General features: G+C 46.0%; 2 protein-coding genes across 3 annotated transcripts in view; one reads left to right on the forward strand and one right to left on the reverse strand.

The window, feature by feature from the left end:
• Nucleotides 1-397: 397 nt before the first annotated feature.
• On the forward strand, nt 398-9,904 carry gle1 (GLE1 RNA export mediator). 2 transcript variants are annotated; one of them, XM_068598904.1, is made up of 15 exons: nt 398-541; nt 1,050-1,292; nt 2,659-2,817; nt 3,124-3,272; nt 3,359-3,419; nt 3,707-3,964; nt 4,640-4,862; nt 4,976-5,088; nt 5,722-5,934; nt 6,066-6,256; nt 6,323-6,452; nt 6,610-6,714; nt 7,882-7,964; nt 8,784-8,847; nt 9,220-9,904. In XM_068598904.1, exons 1-15 carry the CDS (start codon nt 443-445, stop codon nt 9,286-9,288), a joined length of 2,160 nt encoding a protein of 719 aa, XP_068455005.1. In that variant the 5' UTR covers nt 398-442; the 3' UTR covers nt 9,289-9,904. The 2 variants fall into 2 exon arrangements, with proteins under 2 accessions (XP_068455005.1, XP_068455006.1); XM_068598905.1 differs by lacking the exon at nt 8,784-8,847.
• Nucleotides 9,905-10,211: 307 nt separating this feature from the next.
• ptgesl (prostaglandin E synthase 2-like) overlaps nt 10,212-14,732 on the reverse strand; it is a 5,203-nt gene continuing 682 nt past the window's right edge. The window contains exons 2-7 of the mRNA XM_068598907.1: nt 14,197-14,394; nt 13,890-13,945; nt 12,776-12,928; nt 12,094-12,294; nt 11,868-11,985; nt 10,212-11,322 (exon numbers count right to left, since the gene is read on the reverse strand). Coding sequence (XP_068455008.1) covers nt 11,194-11,322; nt 11,868-11,985; nt 12,094-12,294; nt 12,776-12,928; nt 13,890-13,945; nt 14,197-14,394 — 855 coding nt within the window. The 3' untranslated portion in view covers nt 10,212-11,193. The remainder of the gene's footprint in view (nt 11,323-11,867; nt 11,986-12,093; nt 12,295-12,775; nt 12,929-13,889; nt 13,946-14,196; nt 14,395-14,732) is intronic.

Below are 14,732 nucleotides of genomic sequence, written 5' to 3' on the forward strand. Positions count from 1 at the left end.
ATATATATAAATGTGTGTGTGTGTATATTTGTATGTGTGTGTGTGTGTGTGTGTGTGTGTGTGTGTGTGTGTGTGTATTTTGCCACGTATTGCGATTATACTTTTAAGTTTTAGTGAGACAAATTAGTATTTGTGTAAATAGAGAAAACGCATATAGTAATTCAAAACTGCGGGACTATAATATTTTGGTGTTATCGGTTGAGCCGCCGGGTCATAAATGCTCTCATTATTAAAATAAATATTGTACTATTACAGATTTTACATATTTTAGCTTTAATCCCCACGCGATGCTATTTATGTATTGAATAAGTAAGTGACGCGTTTTGTCCAACCGGAAGCACCGCGGCGGCTTGTTTCTCGTCGAGCTGTAATTTATGTGACCACATCCGGCGGTTACTCAAACTTAGCCGGACGCTAGCTGGAGTGTGTTGTTTTTGTCGAGATGCCGGTTGAGAATTCAAGATGGGAGACGTTAGAGGCTTTAAAGAACTCTCCCAAGGGACAAATCAGGTTCGACCCGTTCTGGTCCGAACGGGGCGAGGTGAGTTTATTCAGAGGCTGAAGGTTCGAGCCCCAGTCCCCCATGGTTCACATGAAGTGTCCCTGAGCAAGGCACCTAGCTCCTCGCTGCTCCTCACAGGCAGCCCGCTGCTCCTTAACGAAGGACGGGTCAAATGCAGAGAAGAATGTCCCCAAGGGGATTAATAAAGGATGACTGTCTTTCTTCTTGTCATATAAGTAATGGAGCGTTATCTCCTGTCCGCCAGGCCGGTTTACAGCTTCACCAATACGTGGTCCGGCTGTTAAACTAGTTGAATTACCGAGTCATCTTCATCACTGACGCCCATTAACCAACGTGGTTTCATTTTAACACAATATAAAGTGAGAGAGAGTGTGAGAGACACTATGCTATAGTTCCTCTATAGGTTCTATTAGTTTGTAGAAAGTCTTCTTTACAAACGAATGTTATTTTGCGTTAAGGTTTTGTTGATGATGAAGAAGTGAAGCCGGAATCTGTGTCAACTCAAGTTTTCATCTGTTTCCTTCAGGATATTTTGGCGGGCTGTACAGAGGCCCTCAGCCTGTCTTCTCAGTCCGGGGTCATACTGGAGCGCCTCGCCTCTTTTCCCCTGCAGAAGTCCTGCTTCCTGAGCTCCAGCCGCGGGGGCTCCAGCCCCGACCTCCACGATGAGAACTCGGCCTCGCTCTCCACCTCGGGGTCCGTCTCCGACCTCAACGGCAGGCACGGCACGCTGTCCTCAGCCCCGTCGCTGACCATCGAGCGCGAGCAGGCGAGTCCGTCTGTCCTGCCGACCTTTTCTGCTGTTCTGTTGGTGAAGCGCACAGTTTTCTGACGGGGTGAAGGGAGAGGTCACAGAGTAACTTGTGTAGTGTATATCAAGTGTGTGAACTTGGGCTTCCAGTTCAGTCGGCTGTCGATGCAGACACCCAGGTACTTGTACTCCTCCACCATGTCCACGTCGTCTCCCAGGACACTCAGAGGTCTAGGAGCTGTCGTCTGCCTCCTGAAGTCCACCACCATCTCTCTGGTCTTGCTCACGTTCAGAAGCAGGTGATTCTCACCGGCCCACTCCACAAAGTCACTCACCACTGCTCTGTACTCCTCCTCCTGCCCATCCTTAATACACCCGACCACTGCAGAGTCATCAGAGTACTTCTGCAGATGACCCTGTGTTGTACTGGAAGTCATCTGTGTACAGGGTGAACAGGAAGGGAGACAGAACAGTTCCCTGTGGGGCTCCAACATCACTGCCCACCGTTTCAGACAACACACGGTCCATTCTGACAAACTGTGGTCTGCCTGTGAGGTAGTCAGTGATCCAGGAGATGGTGGACGAGTCTACCCCCACCACCTGCAGCTTCTCACTCAGCAGCAGTGGTTGGATGGAGTTAAATGCACTGGAGAAGTCAAAGAAAGCCCCCTTGCTTATACGGTACACTTATATGGTTGGTACTATGTGGTATAAAGTCTCTTATTCCTTGGAGGTCAGCCCTGCAGGACTAAATTGCTCAATTAGAGTGGTTCAATCTCAGGGACAGGGTCCGAGAAGGAACTGAAGAAGTGCACAGTTATCTTAGTGTATATAGGCACGTGTGTGTGATCTCCACGGGGGGAGTGACAGTAGACAGTGATTTTCTATCTGACCTTGGTCACTCGCTCAATGCATGTTTGTAGATACAGCTGCTGAAACTTCCAAAGGGGAGGCTGAACAGGTGTCTGGTAGATGTGCGTGTCCTTGAGACATTAGTAGGAGTAACTGGCGCCTCGTGAGCAGAGCTGCAGATGAAACGTGCCGATGCTGCTTGATGGGATCATGTTACCTGAACGGGTGTCAGACCTTACATTCGTCTGAGTGATGGGTGTCTGTGGTTCAACATGCTCTGACCTCGGTCACACGCTCAATAGCATCTTTGTAGTTACAGTTATTAAAAATCCAAAATAACAGTTGATAAGCAGCAGAATAGATGCATTTTACTTCCATTGAGATTGGAAAAACGTTGTTTTTTCAAGGGAATATTTACCTGGATGTTGTGCTTCCTTCTGTATAAACATTTGTATTACTTCCTGTGACTCAGCTTGAACTCTTGTTTCACCTCCATGTCTGTGCTTCTGACTCTTCTCTTCTCGCGCTGCAGGCCGTTAGTGACGAGGCGAAGGATGAAGATCCGGAAGAAGATGTCAGCAAAGTTCACAGTTGTGCGTCACTGCCGGCTCTCTCCCTGCTGTCGCCCAAAGCCATGGAGACGGCCGGGCGCATCATTAAATTTGAGAAGGAACAACGAGAAAAGGCCCAGGTCAGACACGAGGGCTCTGAAGCATAACCTGAAGATAATTAGCACCAATGATTTAGGTTTATAATGCAAATAAACCCAAACATATCTTTTCAAAGCTTTCTATTGAAATACTTTTCATCAAAATTCCTTTATTATTTAATCATTTCATATGGTTAGTTTAGCTTTTCCCCTTCAGGTTATTCATGATTCATGTGTGTTTTTGTATGAGCTTTCACGTTCCAGTATATTGATTCATGTGTAATGTTGGACTCTTATCCTTTCTTGTGAAGCTTCTTTTTAAAACCTTCTCCGTCTTCATCTGGTCAGACGGCGCTCCGGCGGCGGCAGGAGGTGCAGGAGAGGCTGGTGGCTGCGGTGGCGAGCTCTGAGTCGGAGCAGCTGAAGCGCTTCGAGGAGTTCATGGAGCTGAAGCAGAGGCAGGAGTTCCAGAGCATGAGGGACATGATGGACAGAGAGTAAGACCAGCGGGACAGATCCAGCGCCGTCTGGGCGGAGTCTCACCTGTTATTCACGTGCCGGGTTCTCTCTTTCTGTCCCGCAGAACCAAAGAGAGCATCGGGCGCCAGGAGAAGCTGAAGGAGGAGCAGCGGCACAGAATGAAGGTGTGAACTCCACCAGGTCACATGACCTCATGTTATAGAGGAACTCCACCAGGTCACATGACCTCATGTTGTAGAGGAACTCCACCAGGTCACATGACCTCATGTTATAGAGGAACTCCACCAGGTCACATGACCTCATGTTATAGAGGAACTCCACTAAGTCACATGACGACATCAGCCACACAATTTTATTCTGCAACATCCACCTGAACTCGCGCCTCCTGTTTTGGCGGCATGTTTTTTTTGTGTGCATTCTATAAACACACGTTTTCATCCCCGGGCGTCAGATCCTCAACCTGCGCCTGCGGGAGGCGGAGCAGCAGCGCCTGCGGGAGGCGGAGCACGAGCGGCAGCGGCAGGCAGACGGCCGCGAGCGTCTGCGCAACCTCAACACCATCCAGGAGGAGATCCTGCAGCTCAACCAGCTGCTGGAGCCCTCCACCCAGACCAGGACGGAGCTCCCGCCGGCCAGCCTCAGCGCCTTCTGCGTCCGCGGGAACCAGCTGTGCTCCCAGCTGTCGGAGGTGGTGCGCAAGACGGCGGAGGTCAGTCTGTGTTGTGAGACCTCAGTTCATTACGTGTCAGGGATCAGTGGGAACGACATTGTTCTCACGAGTTCTCAGTGTAGATCCCATCAATAACATACGGTCAGTTTGTGTGATAACAGAACAAGGTGTAGACCTGTTCATAGGAAAAGGAACATTACATTACTTCTTCCCCCCCTAATATAACGGAAGAGGAAACACTGCCACGATGTATCGTGAAACCTCCAGAATCGCACAAAACACCATATGAATTTTTTACCTTTATGCTGTGTTCACACCGAACGCGTCGAGATTTTGACGCACGTCAAGATTTCATGTAAAGTCAATGCACAGCCGCGTAGAAGCTGCGTAGATGTGTATTTTCCAGCGGGCAGCGCGTCAGACGTGTAGAAGCAGCACGAACAGCCTGCAGGTCGCTGGGCGAGTTGAAATTTCCCAACTCCGGCAGCAAAAACGCGTGAGTCATAGTTGTGTCAGCCAATCAGCGTTGAGATGGTCCGCTCGTCACCGCCGTCCTGCCGGTGCTGAACCAGACTGCTGCCGGTCCTCCAGAAGGAGCTGATGGCGACTTCATTCAGGCTGTTGTGGGATGAGAATACGATAATTACTTAACTGATTCACAAAATAGCAGGAAAGTATTTAATGAATGTCCACCGGGACGTGTTTTCCTTCCAGGGAGAGTTCCCCAGCGTGGATGACATGACCGTGGCCGAGCGAGCGCTGCACGAGATGAGGGCGCTGATCCGGATGATGCAGGAGGACGTGGCCAAGGCCCAGGACAAGAAGAAGAGGGACGAGGAAGAGGAGGAGCAGCGCCGGAAGCAGCAGGCGCTGCAGGCGCAGCAGGAGGCGCAGAAGAAGGCAGCGGAGTCGGCCAAAGAGAAGGCCAAGAGGAAAGGTGAGGGGGTACTCAATCCATCCAGATGTTTAACACATGTATACATATATTCAAGATCTTCATCACTATATCCAAGATGGATACCTACAGTACACGCCTCCGTCCGCCAACAGGTCTGCAGAACAGCGCTGAAGACGGAACGCTGAAGTGGTACCAGGAGCTGCAGGAGTCAGCTGCTCGCTGTGCACAGGCCTTCGAGCAGCTGAACACCGCCAAAGACACACAGGTGTGTGTGTGTGTGTGTGTGTGTGTGTGTGTGTGTGTGTGTGTGTGTGTGTGTGTGCGTGTGTGTGTGTGTGTGTGTGTGTGTGTGTGTGTGTGAAAAGATGACTAAAAATTGCTCTTCTCTGGGTGTGATTGCTTTCCTCTGGGTGTGATTGCTCTCCTCTGGGTTTGCTTGCTCTCCTCTGGGTGTGGTTGCTCTTCTCTGGGTCTGATTGCTCTTCTCTGTATCTGCTTGCTCTCCTCTGGGTTTGATTGCTCTTCTCTGGGTCTGATTGCTCTTCTCTGGGTCTGGTTGCTCTCCTCTGGGTCTGGTTGCTCTCCTCTGGGTCTGGTTGCTCTCCTCTGGGTCTGATTGCTCTCCTCTGGGTCTGGTTGCTCTCCTCTGGGTCTGGTTGCTCTCCTCTGGGTCTGGTTGCTCTCCTCTGGGTCTGGTTGCTCTCCTCTGGGTTTGATTGCTCTCCTCTGGGTGTGGTTGCTCTCCTCTGGGTGTGGTTGCTCTTCTCTGGGTCTGATTGCTCTCCTCTGGGTGTGATTGCTCTCCTCTGGGTTTGATTGCTCTCCTCTGGGTCTGATTGCTCTTCTCTGTATCTGGTTGCTCTCCTCTGGGTGTGATTGCTCTCCTCTGGGTCTGAAGTCCAAGAAGCTGAAGCTGGAGCTGCAGAAGGCGGCCAGCATCCCCGTCAGTCAGATCTCCAGCAACTCGGGATCGCAGCTCCGCGAGATCTTTGACCGGATCGGGAAGCTGCTGTCGGGAGGCCGGGTGTCGTCGGGCGGCGTGAACGTGTCCACCTCCCAGCATGCTCAGGGCCTGCACTTTGTCAGCTTCAAGCTGGCCGAGAAGTTTGTGGTGAGTTTCTTTTGTGTTTTCTGCTTTATCCAAGAAAAACTAAATGTGGGTCGCTCCAGGCAGCTGCAGGAGGATTTTACATACATATTATTATATTTTAATAAATAATATTTTCTCTCTTCCCGCTTCAGAAACAAGCAGAGGAGGAGGTGGCGTCTCACCACGAGGCCGCGTTCCCGATCGCCGTGGTGGCGTCGGGCGTCTGGGAGCTGCACCCTCGGGTGGGCGAGCTCATCCTCGCTCACCTGCACAAGAAGTGTCCGTACGCCGTGCCGCACTACCCGCCCATGAAGGACGGCACGACGGTGGAGGACTACCAGAGGTCAGCCCCGCCCCCCTCTAGGTATTAATGCTTTGAGTGATCACTAATGAGCCTTTTCATCCTCAGGATTCTCGGGTACCGCGTGGACGACTTCGGGGTCGAAGGTCAGGACATTTTCCTGAAGAGGATGTCTGGGATGATCCGGTTCTACGCCGCCATCATCCAGCTGAGGTGGCCCTACGGCTCCAAGCAGGGGGTAAGACACACCCAATCTTTATTTATATATATATATATATATATATATATATATATATATATATATATATATATATATATATATATATATATATATATATATATATATATATAGTTGCATGTACACCTCCCTCTGTGTTTCTCCTCGCTGCTGTCAGTCGGCTCCTCACGGGCTCAACAACGGCTGGCGCTGGCTCGCTCAGATGCTGAACATGGAGCCGCTCGCTGACATCACGGCCACGCTGCTGTTCGACTTCCTGGAGGCGAGTGTTACTTTTTACTACACCCACAGGTACACCTTGTACTTTTTACTACACCCACAGGTACACCTTGTACTTTTTACTACACCCACAGGTACACCTTGTACTTTTTACTACATCCACAGGTACACCTTGTACTTTTTACTACATCCACAGGTACACCTTGTACTTTTTACTACACCCACAGGTACACCTTGTACTTTTTACTACATCCACAGGTACACCTTGTACTTTTTACTACATCCACAGGTACACCTTGTACTTTTTACTACATCCACAGGTACACCTTGTACTTTTTACTACATCCACAGGTACACCTTGTACTTTTTACTACACCCACAGGTACACCTTGTACTTTTTACTACACCCACAGGTACACCTTGTACTTTTTACTACACCCACAGGTACACTTGTACTTTTTACTGTACATGCACAGGTACACGTTGTACTTTTTACTGTACTACATCCACAGGTACACGTTGTACTTTTTACTGTACTACATCCACAGGTACACGTTGTACTTTTTACTGTACTACATCCACAGGTACATGTTGTACATTTTACTGTACATCCACAGGTACATGTTGTACATTTTACTGTACATCCACAGGTACATGTTGTACATTTTACTGTACATCCACAGGTACATGTTGTACATTTTACTGTACATCCACAGGTACACGTTGTACTTTTTACTGTACATCCACAGGTACACGTTGTACTTTTTACTGTACATCCACAGGTACACGTTGTACTTTTTACTGTACATCCACAGGTACATGTTTTACTTTTTACTGTACATCCACAGGTACATGTTGTACTTTTTACTGTACATCCACAGGTACACGTTGTACTTTTTACTGTACATCCACAGGTACATGTTGTACTTTTTACTGTACATCCACAGGTACATGTTGTACTTTTTACTGTACATCCACAGGTACATGTTGTATTTTTTACTGTACATCCACAGGTACACGTTGTTGCAGTAACATTAAACATGAACTGATCAGTCATTACTTGAAGTACAACTGGTAATACATGCAGTATTCTCTCCCTGTGGTACTAGTAAACAGAGTATTGCAGTGACAGCAGGTGTGTGTGTGTGTGTGTGTGTGTGTGTGTGTGTGTGTGTGTGTGTGTGTGTGTGTGTGTGTGTGTGTCCTTCAGGTTTGTGGCAACGCGTTGATGAAACTCTATCAGAGTCAGTTCTGGAAGCTCATCCTGCTCCTGAAAGACGAGTACCTGCCCAGGTACCACGCTCACGCCACATGTTTCTGTCTCCTGTGTACTCATGGTGTACTCTTGGTGTACTCTTGGTGTCCTCATGGTGTCCTCATGGTGTACTCTTGGTGTCCTCATGGTGTCCTCATGGTGTCCTCATGGTGTACTCTTGGTGTACTCTTGGTGTACTCTTGGTGTACTCTTGGTGTACTCTTGGTGTCCTCATGGTGTACTCTTGGTGTACTCTTGGTGTACTCTTGGTGTCCTCATGGTGTCCTCTTGGTGTACTCTTGGTGTACTCTTGGTGTCCTCATGGTGTACTCTTGGTGTACTCTTGGTGTACTCTTGGTGTCCTCATGGTGTCCTCATGGTGTACTCATGGTGTACTCTTGGTGTCCTCATGGTGTACTCTTGGTGTACTCTTGGTGTACTCTTGGTGTCCTCATGGTGTACTCATGGTGTCCTCATGGTGTACTCATGGTGTCCTCTTGGTGTCCTCTTGGTGTCCTCATGGTGTACTCTTGGTGTACTCCTGGTGTCCTCCTGGTGTACTCTTGGTGTACTCTTGGTGTACTCTTGGTGTCCTCTTGGTGTACTCTTGGTGTCCTCTTGGTGTACTCTTGGTGTACTCTTGGTGTCCTCTTGGTGTCCTCTTGGTGTACTCTTGGTGTCCTCTTGGTGTACTCTTGGTGTCCTCTTGGTGTACTCTTGGTGTCCTCTTGGTGTACTCATGGTGTCCTCATGGTGTACTCTTGGTGTCCTCATGGTGTCCTCATGGTGTCCTCATGGTGTACTCTTGGTGTACTCTTGGTGTACTCTTGGTGTACTCTTGGTGTCTCTGTCTGCAGGATTGAAGCGGTGACCGGCAGTGGACAGATGGGCTCCGTCATCAGACTCAAACATTTTCTCGATGTGCGTTACTTTTATTTTTATTCATCTTCTACGCTAAACAAAGTAATCAAAAGTACTTCTCAGAAAGTATCTTTCGATTTGAAAGATGAAAGACTTCTCTGTTTTAGTAAGACGCATGAATATTTACATTTGTGTACTCGATAGTGAATCTAAAATAGACTTCAAGAAAAAGAAAAATACAGGCAAATGTACCTTTTGTGTAGAGTATGTATATTTATATTATATTTAATATAAAATGTATATTTAATATGTTTTATATATTTATTATGTTATTATATTAAAACAAGCTGCAATAAGGAAAACCAACGTTAAAAGGGACTTATTTTTACGAGACTGTACATTCATGACGTGTCTTTGCTTCTGTGATCGTAGACGTCGCTGCAGAGCCGACAGATCTGTCCGCCTAAAGGTCAGCTGACCTCCGTGTTCTGGGGCTCGTGAAGCAGGCGGAGGAGGAGCCGCCATGTTGGATGCAGCTGAGCGAGGACCGCGACGTGTTTTAAACGCATAAACGTCTCTGGAGACGTCTTCAAAGAACTCCAACAGCAACGTGTGCGTCTCTGCTTCAGAAGGAACTCCCTCGTGTTTCTGCGTCGGTTCATTTAAAACGAGGCACTGCAGGAAAGAAGTTTGGGTGTAAGCGATCAAGCGGAGCAAAAAGGTTCAGGATTAAAATGTTTCAACAGATTCACTCGTCGAGTTACTTTGTGGAGATGGAAAAAGCGCTTTGGTGTCGTCACAATAGTTTTGTTTTATTTCAACATCTGCTGCTCAAATATAAAGTGTTTGAGCGCTTTTAACTTTTTTTGTCTATTTTATGTTTTTAAGGATTCCACCATGTGGAGCAAAGACTTGTGGGTCAGATGAGCTGCGAATTAAGTTTAGATCAATATTTCACAGAAAAAGGTTTAGCTGCTGAAGCGCATTGGAGGTTTTCCAGAAACACTCAAAGATTTGATCGTGATGTTGAGACAGAAGTCTGTGATTATGTGGATTATTTACCAGAATGATCTTCATCGTTGAACCAAATGTCTGAAATAAAACCTTGTCAGCTTTACTGGAAGTTTGTCATCTTTTATATTAGTTATCCTCCTTTCTTTTAATTAGACGGAGCCCCACAAGAGTCAAACACATAATTCAGTGATGAGAATTATTATTTCAGCCTCAGGAAACAAAACATATTGCACATTTCATCCTCAACTCTGTGATTCACTCTGTAGTATTCTCACTTTAACTGGTGCACCAACACAAGGTCTATTTGTTCAGCAAAAAATTGGCTTTTAATTTAAATTATTCCAGAAAAAAAAGTAGAAACTGATGGAAGAAATATGACTGAAAGAACTCACGAGATGAGATGCTGCTGGTTTGTCTTCATGAAATAACTCCAAGTTTTCTTGTTTATTTATACAATTACAGACATGGAGTTGGTTTTAATACAATTAGTTCAGTAAATGCATCCGGATTAATAAAAACATTCAAACCGGCCGCTCTTTAATATAACTTAACCCCCAAAGAGCTGATGAGTTTATTGATTTCTCGCTGCCGAGCTGATCCTGATCGGTCACCTGAAATAAACTGATTGGAATCAAGTTCTCAAACACTTTTTTTCTAAATAACTTTTTTTTCTTCAGACAAAACTGAAAGTATCAGCTTTTAAAATCAACTTCAACAAAATACAAATATCAACCTTTTCAATTAAAACTCAGTGGTGCTTCATTGATCACCAATAAAATGTTTTTCAATTAGTTTTCTCCTCTTGAATTGTTTTCTGTTGGGAAGTTGAAAGCTAAAACTAAACATTTATCAGGAGAAAAAAAGGCCAAAAACAATAGATGTTTTTCCATATTTAAAGCATTAGAGAAAAAAACCTGCTGAAATAAACTTCATTCAGAAAGCATTAGCAGTTGTTTGTCCATGGTGAGGAAGAATATTTTCAAGCATTTTTTCTGACACCACTTAATCCCAGAAATGTGTAAAAAGAAATACCTGTCCAGATCTGCAGGCTTTACAGTATTAAATTGACACTACGGCAGACGTTCAGCTCGCCAGAATGAAAAATAAAACAAGCACATTTGCAGGAAATGAACAGAATCGCTTCTGTAAAGAAAAACCGACTTTACTGTATTGATTGTTATTGGCTGCAGTTCCCACAGTTCACCAGCAGGGGTCAGGAACGCCTCCAAGAGCCGCCGGCCGGACGGCCCCTGTGCAAACCAGATGGAAGGTGACAGTGTTTTCACGTGGGATCTCTTTCTCTACTTTGACGTCTTCAGATTTAAACTCTCTTCTCGCTTCTCCGTCCTCGTCTTCTGAGGCTCCACGCGCTCCGGTGGACTCGTCCCTCGCTCACTCGCGGCCCTCGTGGTTGAGCGACGCCTGCTCCATGCGTCCATACCAGGGTTTGACTTTGGTGTTCTCCATCATGTCGTCGAAGGCCTGCAGGCCCTCCATCACCCGCAGGACGCCGAACACCGCCTGCAGGCGGAGACGGGGGCGGGGTTAGAGAAAAACTACATCAGATAAAGAATAAACATTAGAATATTGTTTGAAGTGTTTCTCGTCTGTACAGGAGCCGTTACAGGACATCTTAAGCCTCTGACTGGATTTTAAAAACTAATTATGACAATTATTTGATTAATCACCATTTGTGTGTACATATATATTAAAGTGCTGTTTACAAAAGTTACTGCACACCTTTCTACACAAACACAAAACAATAAATGTGTTACATTTAAACTATTTTAAAGATTCTCTTCATTATACATTATTTTATTTTGAATATACTGTTTATTTATATTGTGTTTTTGAAGAGCTTTTGCTTCTCTAACTTTTGTGCATCTGATAATAAATACATACATAATGTCAAATTATTCGGTTACATTTGAAAATGCAAGTTAGGTTTTTGCATAAATCTGTCGCGTTCGGCTTCAGACCTGTGTTGTTTATTGTGAGTTTAAAAAATTTATCCAATTAAAATACAAACAGAACATTTGCAGATGAGACGGCTGACGCGTCCTCACCAGGTCGGCCAGGTTGGGACGGGCTCCGCCCATGAACTTCCTCTTCTTTCCGATGGCCGAGACCCAGTCGTTCACGGCCTTGTAGAGGTCCTGCCGCACGTCGTCCTGCAGCTTGTGCCTGAGGAGGAGGAGGAGGAAGAGGAGGAGGAGGACGAGGAGGAAGCTTGAAAAGCATTTCTAGAAGCACAGCATTGAACCAAATCGTTTTAACAGTTTATTGTCTCACCGACTCTTCAGCCGCTTGGCGATGAGGAACATGGCCGTGGCGCCGACGTACTTGGCGAAGAATCCTTCGTACGTACCGAACTTCCCTTCACGCACGATGTAGTCGAAGGAAGCCAAGGCCTCGCCGGAGGTTCGGTACACGTTGGGAGATATGAGATGCACGAGCCAGTCGTCGGCCCACTGGCGCCACTTGATCTCCTCTCTGAGAACAAAGGTTCACGTCGCTCACACTGTCGTTTAACACCGTCACTGGACGAGAGCGACCTTTCAAAATAAGAGTATGGACCAGCAGGCGTTTCTGGCTATTCACGACAAAAATAATTAAAAACTGAAAATATTACTTTTAGAAATAAAATAGAAACAGAAAGCCTTACTTTCACAATTTAAAAAAAATATAAAAAATGAATCTCACTTTTAGAAATAAAATTGAGAGGGGGGGGAGAATGCATTTTTTTTAAAGAATGTCAACAGATGAATAAGAAGCGACACATTTGAAGAGTTGAAGTGTTACTGAGTGTGAAGGTGAACCAACTCTCTCTGCTCACCTGGAGACATGCAGCAGAGTGAACATCAGGCAGCTCAGTCACTCACATACGACTCAGTTACCAGAAAACACACGTTGTGTCCTAGTCACGTGACCTGTGTGCAGGTCACGTGACTAGGAAGCAGGAAGCAGGACTCACTTCTGCGCGTCCTTGTCGGGGTAGAGCGCGGCCGCCTGGCCCTCTCCCAGCATCACCCAGTACTTGTTGCTGTACTCCGTCACCTCCTTCCCGCGCTCGTTCACAGACTTCATCTCGGGGTAGCAGCGAATTATGTCGGACACGCTTTTGTCCCTGGAGACAATTTTTTTGATTAAATCACTTTGAACATTTTCTAAAATAAATGAAAATAGTGAAAAACTGCCGTTATAATTTTAATTTTCTGTAAGTGTCTTAAACAAAACAAAAAGACGAAATATATGTATTTTACCGTCACGTACGACAAAGAAAAGCAGAGAAATCTGACATTTGTAGAAGCTTTTGATGATTCATCGATGATGCAAATAGTTCATTTAAACTAAAAAACTTTTTTTCCAAAAAATCTAGGGCATTTCAAAAAATGAATAAAATAAAGAGCAGTGTCAGACCGTCAGGCCTGCTGGGCCTGAACACAATCACAAAGTTATAGCTAATTTATTATTATCATTTTTTAAATACAATTAAAAGTTGTGAAGTGTTTTTTCTGCTTTTTGTGTTGTTGTTCCTATCCCGCTTGGCTCTCTGCCGGCACCCACTGTTGATGCTACTGCCTCCACGGCGCAGCTAGGCTAGGCTAGGCTAGCTGCCTCCACGGCGCAGCTAGGCTAGGCTAGCTGCCTCCACGGCGCAGCTAGGCTAGCTGCCTCCACGGCGCAGCTAGGCTAGCTGCCTCCACGGCGCAGCTAGGCTAGGCTAGGCTAGCTGCCTCCACGGCGCAGCTAGGCTAGCTGCCGCCATGATGCAGCTAGGCTAGGCTAGCTGATAGACTCCACTAAGCTGGGTGGCTGTGTGCACATCACTCGTGAAAAGGATTTAGGAATATTTTACGTGAATTTTGTACCAGATCTCTGCAACTGCTGCTAAATTTAGAATTGGAAGAATCCACATATCAGCTGCACGAGTCAAAGTTGAGGGAAAAAAGTAGCCGAATTTTACAGTAGTTAATATCGTTCATTAGTTAATATCCTTCAGAAGTTAATATCTTTCACTTTTTGTAGGTGAGCTGTCCTCCTACTCGTCACATTACAACATTTACCACACGAGGGCCATAACTTACTTGCTCATTAAATACGTCTTGAGGGAGCTGATGATGACGGACGAGTCATTCAGTTGCTGCAGAGAGAAAAGACACAGAGGATTTAATTATGGGGCAAATAATAGATAACAGAACATTTCCTTTTCCTTTTCTACTTTAAAGTATAGAAAAGGTTTTTACTTCATGTTAGCATCTATTTTAAAATCATACAGGAAGTGGATGTAGTCGTCATGAGGCCTCGATTTCCGCCATCTTGGCTTTAGCGACCAGTGAACAGGAAGTGACCATGTATGGACTGAGGAGGCGTGACTAGAGACTGAAGTCTTACCACGTCGCTGTCCACCATCAGGATGGGCACTTTTCTGTAGACCGACCACTTGATCTCCTTCCTCATCACCGGGTTCACCTCCACGATCTCGTACTGCAGCCCGTGGTAGTCCAGGAAGGCTCGCACCTTGCTGCAGAACGGGCAGGTCTTGTACTGGTACAGGGTCAACTTCACACCTCCTCCTCTTCCTCCTGACACCTGGAGCGAGGCAGAAGAGGAGAGACGATGCAGGCCGATATATAGATTCACACTCGATCTCTAAAAGTTCAGGGTCACCTGAACACGGAGAGCCCTGTGCACAAAACCAGATTCATCAAGGAATCCTGATCAAAAATGTGTATGTATATTGTAATAACAATTATACACCAGGGTGTATTAGCTTAATGTAATTGTACTTATTGTGTAAATCTGTAATGTAATATAAATCTGTCACCAGTAGTGGAAGAAGTCCTCAAGTAAAAGCACCAACACAGCAGTGCAAACATGTTTTATTACCATTTTAACATTTTTAATCAACTTTAAGTACACATTTTGAG

This window comes from Clinocottus analis, unplaced genomic scaffold (genome assembly GCF_023055335.1).
Source record: "Clinocottus analis isolate CAN_PGR_092001 unplaced genomic scaffold, fCliAna1.0.p SCAF_41, whole genome shotgun sequence".
Classification (NCBI taxonomy): domain Eukaryota; kingdom Metazoa; phylum Chordata; class Actinopteri; order Perciformes; family Cottidae; genus Clinocottus; species Clinocottus analis.